Source organism: Protobothrops mucrosquamatus, unplaced genomic scaffold, assembly GCF_001527695.2.
Source record: "Protobothrops mucrosquamatus isolate PMUCROS unplaced genomic scaffold, P.Mucros_1.0 scaffold907, whole genome shotgun sequence".
Taxonomy (NCBI): Eukaryota; Metazoa; Chordata; class Lepidosauria; order Squamata; family Viperidae; genus Protobothrops; species Protobothrops mucrosquamatus.
The window spans coordinates 289,723-299,288 of NW_015387159.1; the positions used below are offsets into that span (position 1 = coordinate 289,723).

General features: G+C 41.0%; 1 protein-coding gene across 1 annotated transcript in view; it reads right to left on the minus strand.

Annotated features, from left to right (window-relative positions):
• Positions 1 to 2,248: 2,248 nt before the first annotated feature.
• The window catches only part of LOC107290479 (utrophin), a 21,010-nt gene continuing 13,692 nt past the window's right edge, over positions 2,249 to 9,566 (minus strand). The window contains exon 7 of the mRNA XM_015819361.1: positions 2,249 to 3,089. Coding sequence (XP_015674847.1) covers positions 2,888 to 3,089 — 202 coding nt within the window. The 3' untranslated portion in view covers positions 2,249 to 2,887. The remainder of the gene's footprint in view (positions 3,090 to 9,566) is intronic.

The following is a 9,566-nucleotide window of genomic DNA, read 5'->3' on the forward strand; positions in this document are numbered from 1 at the left end:
GCAGTGCAAGGAGTAACTCTCACTCACTCACTGACACATACACACACAACGCTCCTAATGTTTTTTGTGAGAAGAATTTAGTTATACGTCTCATCCAAAACTCAACCCCATCTCAGATTGTATTTACTCAAGGAGAGAGACTTCTCTGTTGGGTGATCTCAGTTACATTTGAATGGAGAATGTCCTTTGAGGTAGAACTCATTCATCTTCAAGAGCAGTTAGTCAGGAATGCCTGGTAAATAGCTATCTAATATATACATTGGCTCAAAATGTGCATGACTGAAGAAGGAACACAACGAACTAATAAAAATGACAGAAATTATATTTTCCAGGAATGACAGAATGTCAAGCTATCAAGCTTTACTTTGATTACATATTGATTGCATTGCCTCAATCAATCCCATTTTTATGGAACTGGTATTGTTCGCTGAGCTATTCTTGTATTTTTGTATGCCCTTTTTTTAAAATATAAAAACTCCTGAACTAGCTCCCCCTTTCCCCCACAGGCAATGTGAGAAGTGTGCTTGAGAATTTTTGCTAATGGAATTGTGGACACTGACATGCATGATCAGCCAACTGAAAAAATTAATATTCAAAGGGACAGTCCAAAATTTTTCTCCATTCCATTAACTTCTAAGCAACCAACTGAGAAGGCTGTGCATTCAAACAGCCCTGCAAAAGAGAAATTATAATTGTAACAGAAGAGATAATTTTATGTGAGCAACAACAACAAAAATAACTATTTGTATGTGAAAACACAAGGAAGGATGACCTTCAGAATTTTTCTAAAAAATGTCCTTTCCAAACAATAGACATTATCTGAAAACTTTGTATCCAACCCCATGCTATATCTTAGGCATAACCCTATGAAGGAATGTTTTCACAATGGATTCTGCACATTTACTGTATGACTCACAAGTTTTCACTTTCTAAAAACAAATGTAATTTTGCTGGCCATCAAAGACCTGTTTTTTCAATGTTGGCCGCTTCACAGGCATGACTATCAAATGTACATTTTGTCCAATTTATTTGCAATGTTACATTATAGTAGATGATTCTGAGATCAGATGATTCATAGAGAAAGCATACATGTATTAAAGTCTTCAGGATGAAAATAGCTATTAAATGTTTACATGATGTAACACAGGCCTTCCATATAAAAATTTTCTCCAATATAAGAATACCTCCAAGAAAACTGTGCATGCTTAAATTACATTACTCAACTAAGAGCTTGAAAGCCAATATTATTTCCCCAGACAGAATGTATATTGATACCAAGATGAATATGGTTATATCTTTGTCCTCGGCTTCCCAAATGCATCATTAAGCAATCATGAAACTCATCAGATAGAGTGACAGCTTTTTATAGAATTACAATAATTTGTCCTACTATTGCCAATACTTCAGTGTTGAAATCAAAATAAACTGTGATTAAAAGTTACCATATGGTGAGATACACCCATTCATTTTCCAAACTGTCTTCAAAATACATTTGTCCTTGAATTATTTTAAGGCTGCCGTAACACAAAAGCCATCTTGTAATTACTTCAACACAAAAGTCATCTTGTAATTACTTTCAACATAAAAACATTCAGAACCAACATTGAGTGCATTCTAAATTACTCATTCATCTAAAGCCATCTAGGAATGTGAAATTCAGATTTGTTGTGGCATTTGAATGAATTTCAACAATTATAACTTTAAACGTCATCCAGTTGGGGGTAAAAGGAAGCAATGAACTGAGTAATCTATAGAGGTTAATTGATAAAAGGTAACTACATTATAATTATGCATCTTTAATATAAATAAATTGCTCAGAAACAAATGTAAAAGAAACTGATTGAATGAAAATGAACAAGATGAAGGCATTTAAAGCTGTTCTTTTAGTTTCATTAGTGTGGATTTACCCATACTTATTTATAAAGAGCAAGATAAGTCACTATTTAATTTTTTCTTTCTCTTTCTTTTGCAAGCATTATTGGTCAACCTTCATATAAAGCTGATGCAAAATAAGGGTTGTTTTTTTCAACTGGAGTGAATGGCAGTGTGTGTGTGTGTGTGTGACAGAGAAAAGTGCAAGACCCAAATCTGTTGAGAAAAAGTAAGACACCCCTGCACAGTTTCCTTCCTACTGCCAATCAAACATACTGCAGTCATTCTTTTCTCATAAAGAGATATAAAGAAGTAACTCATAGCAACACGCTGGGCAAAAACTGCTTCTTATTTCCTTCTGATCAGACAGGAAGAAAAGCAGGGCAAGTTGATTGCTTAGGAAGATCTCAATTCCAGTAGATATGTAAAGCACCAGGACTGGATTTGTTGCATGGCTAATCAAGGCATATAAACTCTATCTCCAACAGGTTAAAAGATTGGTGGGTGTTTCTTTTAAGCAACTATAAACAGCGTATCAATCCAATAATAAAACATTTGCTCTCTGTTAATTTTCAGGAGACAGGTACTCAATTTCACCAACTCACCCGCTTCTCTTTCAGCAGACATTTAATGAACATATTTTAAATATTTATCTTGTGTGGACAAGTTTTATCTCCTGCATTAATCTTACAGTTATCCTTTACCCTAACCCTTTCATCTTTGGCATCACCCTGAAGGTTTGCTATTGATCAAACTGATATTCTCAACAGCTGTCATCATTTTCAGACCATTTCTTGTTCTCATTATTCTTTTCATATTCTTCTCCTAGTAATAAGTAGGCTACTTTACTTTTAACCTCTTTAACAGATTACACAGCCATTCATTGGCTGTGTAGTTTTCTTATATATATTTTTTAAAAAGCACCAAACTCTAGTAAGATTATTCAGCATCAGAAGTGGATTTTACCCTTTTAAGTCTAAAAAAACATAGAAAATATGCTCACATATAGAACTAGTCACCCTCTTACCTCAATCTGCTTCTTCAGTTCCCTTCCAGGACCACTGGCCAGAGTAGTGGGTTCCCTGTGCAATGCATCTGCAAGGACATTAACTGTAGTTTCTGCTTCTTGTATCCACTTGAGGAACTTTTCAAGGTCTCTGAGCAAGGCATGCACTGTCTTCAGATCAGCCTCCAAACAATTCTGCCTATTGCAAGTTCTATAGGAGGGAAGGAAAAAAAATCAGCAACTATAGGAAAGGGAGAAGAAATCACCCTTTGTGTGACTCAGCACAGTTGGCATGTATTTGTTATATGCTATGTACAGTTTTAGGAACTAGTGCTGTACTCTTTCAAAATTAAAACTTATGCCATAATTGTACTATATTTTATACTAAAACCATAGTATTAAAATGTATGAAAATTACACAATTCCTCTTCTTGCCATTAACAGGGTATGAAACTACCAGTATGAGGAACAGAACGGCACACACCTGTCAGAGGTTGTGAATGAGTAATGAAAAAGCTTCTCACAATGAATGCAAACAATTCTTTGAATCTGCGTATACAGTCAAACCACAAAGTTGTTGAAAAGTGGCACTTAACTTTTTTATTTTATAACTTAACTTGAGCAATTGGAATTTGTTTGTTTATTATTTGCACAAACTGTACAGCATCTATCTATCTATCTATCTATCTATCTATCTATCTATCTATCTATCTATCTATCTATCTATCTATCTATCTATCTGTGTTTCCCCGGGGATGTCTGACTTTGCGGCCTCCTGACCGCTCTTTCCCACCGTCTGCTTGCCCGTGGCCCCAACAGCTTAAAGGGCTTCCCAGGGATGAGGGCAGTGCCAGTGGAACATGCCTTCAGGCAAGGAGAGCGGCACAGACAGGCGGGGGAAGCCGAAGGACTGGGCAGCGCAACCCTCCCCTGCCGCCTCCCTCCATCTGCCACAATCTTTTTTTTTGCAAGCAGATGAAGCTTCCAGTCTCTGTCAGTTCTCCGTCCAGGCGAAAAGTGTTTGGAAATGGAGCTTCCAGTCTCCCTCTTGGCGAAAAGTGTTTGGTCGATTCTCTCCATTTCCAAGCGCCCCATAGGCACCCAAACGCTTTTGGCCTGTCCGCGCTGCTCTCCTCCTCGCCTGAAAGCATGTTCCACCAGCACTGCCCTCACCTTCCAAGCATCTGCCCTGGGAAGCTCTGTAAGCTGTTGCGGCCCTGGGCAAGCAGACAGTGGAAGGGAACAGGCGACCGTCTTAGGCAGGTGTCTGGCAGGTGGAGGGAGGCGGTAATATCATTGAAGAGGTGGCGTCTGCTGCCGAGCAGGTGATCTCCAGGGCAAAACACGGGCAACTGGGACTGAAGAAAGCCCTTCCAACAGCAGACGTGGCTGTTGTGCAGCGGCGGTGGAGCCTTTCGCTGTCACTCCCCCATGGCTCCGAAACAGCAGAGGGCAACCAGGTAATGCGACTGAACCCACCCTGCCCATCCTCTGGAGCATTACAGTCTGGATCAGCAGGGGAGTGAAAGGGAAGAGGCAGGCAGGCAGCTGGGTCATTGAATGGGGAGCTGGGAGGTTGCCAAGCAGGGAGTGGCCTGGCTGCAGGGGCCCTGAGGTAAGCAGGTAGGGACAGCTCCACCCCCACCTGCCAAGCCTCACCTCGTGGCAGCAGAACTGGTGAGACAAGCGCCCTCCTGCCCCATTGTGGCAGCGAGCAAGCAGACAGTGAGATGGACTTATTAGCTAGGCCTTATTTTGGGATAGGGCTTATATTAGACGCATGTCAAAAAATCAGGCTAGGACTTATTTTCTGGGTGGGTCTTATTTTCATGGAAACACAGTGTCTGTCTGTCTGTCTATCTAATTTCTACAGTGTATCCTCACCTAAATGACTCTGAGCAGTTTACAATAAAACTGGCTGAGCAGCTAAACATTAGTTCTCCAGGACTAACAGACAATAAAAGAGACCTAAATCCACCCAACTTTTAATCCATAACAAAAAATTTATAGATCAATTAAATACAAAATCGTTGAAGTTTTCTGTTGTGTATCATCTGTGACCCAATTACAAATGAGTAAAAGAATATTTCTCCAATTCCAGTTCTCCAATATATACAGGATTATGTCTTACAACTGTTAATTTTTGTAGATTTTTATAAAATTTTATCTGGGACTAGAAGCATCCACATCAATGTTTAAAGCACCTGTACTTAATTCCAGAAGGACGAATTTCTTTGAATATTTTCTGTTTTACTGAACTGTTTTATTTTTTATTCTTCTATCTCTCCCAATAATGAAAAATTCTCAATAGGTAACAAAATGTAACTGAATGGTTAATAACATTTTTTTTTAAAAAGAATTAAATGTTGTACTAAAATATAAGTAACACCCTAAAACAGTAAGCATTTTTTTAACATGTGAAAGGCTAAATTACCTGAGAGAAAATGGTTTTCACTTAGATTTAGATTTTAGATTTAGATTTTATTAGATTTATACCCCGCCCTTCTCCTGGCGGACCCAGGGAGGCTTACAGCAAGCTAAAAACAGATAAAGACCTTACAAACACCATTTTAAAATACAATTAAAAGAAATATTAATTTTGCCGTTTCATTTAAAATTTTTGTGAACACCCAATATAAAATCAAATTAAAATCCAATCTAAAATACCCCTCAGGCCAGCCCCGCTAGCTGGAATAGCCATGTCTTGAGGGCGCGGCGGAAGGAGGGGAGATCCGGGATGATCCGGATCTCTGGGGGTAGTTCGTTCCATAGGGAGGGGGCTCCAACAGAGAAGGCCCTCCCCCTGGGGGTCGCCAGCCGGCACTGTCTGGCTGACGGCACCCTGAGGAGACCCTCTCTGTGGGAGCGTACCGGCCGATGAGAGGCAATCTGTGGCAGAAGGCGGTCTCGGAGATAACCAGGTCCGATGCCATGGTGTGCTTTAAAGATGATAATCAGCACCTTGAAGCGCACTCGAAAGGCCACCGGTAGCCAGTGCAGTTCGCGCAGCAGCGGCGTTACATGATACTGAAAAGAATACAATATATGCTAGGGATATCAACTGCAGAAGCTATTTCACAACTGACATGCCATCAATGAAAAGATCCGCTTAGCAGAACCTCCCTCAATTCAAGTGAAATTAGGACCAAACCATTATTGCTTTAGATTAGGAAGTGAAAGTGACAGTCTTTTCACTGACTGGGTGGGAGGCTGAGAGAAAGAAACACGAATCCTGCATCTGTCTATGAAATGTCAATTTGCTAGACTATCATCTTTACAGGATGTTTTGGAAACAGATTCTGCTATATCTATTTCAGAGTCACAGCAAAAATTCTGTCACAAAACATATTTGATCAGCTTCTCTTATCTCTTTGGCCAGCTTGTCTTATCTTAAATTAATAATATATGGTACTTAACCTCCCTGTCCCATTTTAATGCACTGGATAGTCCTTCCTTTTTCCTCAGCTGCCAAACAGAGTTTGGGTGTATGGATCTAAGTACATATATTATGAGTAGTCTACTTATCCAAGAGACAGAATGCACTACAGGGGGAGCTTTTGCAAGCCAGAGAGGAAATAATTGGCTAGAGAATTAATTTCACTATGGCACTTATCTTCCTTTCTTTATTGTGATTATGTTATCTATATAAAACCAAAGTTGTATTATCTCCAGATGCTCAGTAGTACAGCTTTTAATTTAAGAAATATATGCCTCTTCATTAGAAGATTGTGTAAACTAATATTAGGAGTCTAAGAATTACAAATAGACCTCGATTACAACAGTTTGTTTAGTGACTGTTCAAAGTTACAATGGCACTGAAAAAAGTGACTTATGACTGTTTTTNTGGCCTTCTAAAATATTTTCTTTTAATTCGGTTTTTAATATAGATATTATTGTATGATTGTATTGTGGTTTTTATGAGGCTGTTAGCCGCCCTGAGTCCTATGAGGAGAAGGGCGGGGTACAAATTAAATTATTATTATTATTATTATTATTATTATTATTATTATTATTATTATTATTATTATTATTATTATTATTATCTATCTATCTATCTATCTATCTATCTATCTATCTATCTATCTATCTATCTATCGTGTTTCCCCGGGGATGTCTGACTTTGCGGCCTCCTGCCCGCTCTTTCCCACCGTCTGCTTGCCCGTGGCCCCAACAGCTTAAAGGGCTTCCCAGGGATGAGGGCAGTGCCAGTGGAACATGCCTTCAGGCAAGGAGAGCGGCACAGACAGGCGGGGGAAGCCAAAGGACCGGGCAGCGCAACCCTCCCCTGCCGCCTCCCTCCATCTGCCACAATCTTTCCTTTTGCAAGCAGATGAAGCTTCCAGTCTCTGTCAGTTCTCCGTCCAGGCGAAAAGTGTTTGGAAATGGAGCTTCCAGTCTCCCTCTGGGCGAAAAGTGTTTGGTCGATTCTCTCCATTTCCAAGCGCCCCATAGGCACCCAAACACTTTTCGCCTGTCCGCGCTGCTCTCCTCCTCGCCTGAAAGCATGTTCCACCAGCACTGCCCTCACCTTCCAAGCATCTGCCCTGGGAAGCTCTGTAAGCTGTTGCGGCCCTGGGCAAGCAGACAGTGGGAGGGAACAGGCGACCGTCTTAGGCGGGTATCTGGCAGGTGGAGGGAGGCGGTAATATCATTGAAGAGGTGGTGTCTGCTGCCGAGCAGGTGATCTCCAGGGCAAAACACAGGCAACTGGGACTGAAGAAAGCCCCTCCAACTGCAGACGTGGCTGTTGTGCAGCAGCGGCGGAGCCTTTCGCTGTCACTCTCCCATGGCTCCGAAACGGCAGAGGGCAACCAAGTAATGTGACTGAACCCACCCTGCCCATACTCTGGAGCATTACAGTCTGGCTCAGGAGGGGAGTGAAAGGGAAGAGGCAGGCGGGCAGCTGGGTCATTGAATGGGGAGCTAGGAGGTTGCCAAGCAGGGAGTGGCCTGGCTGCGGGGGCCCTGAGGTAAGCAGGTAGGGACAGCTCCACCCCCACCTGCCAAGCCTCACCTCATGGCAGCAGAACTGGTGTGACAAGCGCCCTCCTGCCCCATTGTGGCAGCGAGCAACCAGACAGTGAGATGGACGTATTAGCTAGGCCTTATTTTGGGATAGGGCTTATATTAGGCACATGTCAAAAAATCAGGCTAGGACTTATTTTCTGGGTGAGTCTTATTTTCATGGAAACACAGTGTCTGTCTGTCTATCTAATTTCTACAGTGTATCCTCACCTAAATGACTCTGAGCAGTTTACAATAAAACTGGCTGAGCAGCTAAACATTAGTTCTCCAGGACTAACAGACAATAAAAGAGACCTAAATCCACCCAACTTTTAATCCATAACAAAAAATTTATAGATCAATTAAATACAAAATCGTTGAAGTTTTCTGTTGTGTATCATCTGTGACCCAATTACAGATGAGTAACAGAATATTTCTCCAATTCCAGTTCTCCAATATATACAGGATTATGTCTTACAACTGCTAATTTTTGTAGATTTTTATAAAATTTTATCTGGGACTAGAAGTATCCACATCAATGTTTAAAGCACCTGTACTTAATTCCAGAAGGACGAATTTCTTTGAATATTTTCTGTTTTACTGAACTGTTTTATTTATTCTTCTTCTATCTCTCCCAATAATGAAAAATTCTCAATAGGTAACAAAATGTAACTGAATGGTTAATAACATTTTTTTTAAAAAAGAATTAAATGTACTAAAATATAAGTAACACCCTAAAACAGTAAGCATTTTTTTAACATGTGAAAGGCTAAATTACCTGAGAGAAAATGATTTTCACTTGATACTGAAAAGAATACAATATATGCTAGGGATATCAACTGCAGAAGCTATTTCACAACTGACATGCCATCAATGAAAAGAGCCGCTTAGCAGAACCTCCCTCAATTCAAGTGAAATTAGGACCAAACCATTATTGCTTTAGATTAGGAAGTGAAAGTGACAGTCTTTTCACTGACTGGGTGGGAGGCTGAGAGAAAGAAACACGAATCCTGCATCTGTCTATGAAATGTCAATTTGCTAGACTATCATCTTTACAGGATGTTTTGGAAACAGATTCTGCTATATCTATTTCAGTGTCACAGCAAAAATTCTGTCACAAAACATATTTGATCAGCTTCTCTTATCTCTTTGGCCAGCTTGTCTTATCTTAAATTAATAATATATGGTACTTAACCTCCCTCTCCCATTTTAATGCACTGGATAGTCCTTCCTTTTTCCTCAGCTGCCAAACAGAGTTTGGGTGTATGGATCTAAGTACATATATTATGAGTAGTCTACTTATCCAAGAGACAGAATGCACTACAGGGGGAGCTTTTGCAAGCCAGAGAGGAAATAATTGGCTAGAGAATTAATTTCACTATGGCACTTATCTTCCTTTCTTTATTGTGATTATGTTATCTATATAAAACCAGGGCTTTTTTTCAGCCGGAACGCGGCGGAACCGCGTTCCGGCACCTTTTTCCTGGCCGGCCGCACCGGGCGCAACATCTGGGGGGGCGCGCTCGCACTCGCAGCTCTCTGCCCCTGCCTGGCTCACAACCGCGGCCATAGGGAGGCTCGGTCGGCGCGCCCCTGGCCCGTTTCCTAGGCGACCCTGCCCGAGCAAGAAGCGGCAGAGAATCCAGAGGCTCTCACGCCGGCGCCCTCAAAGCCAAACGTGGGC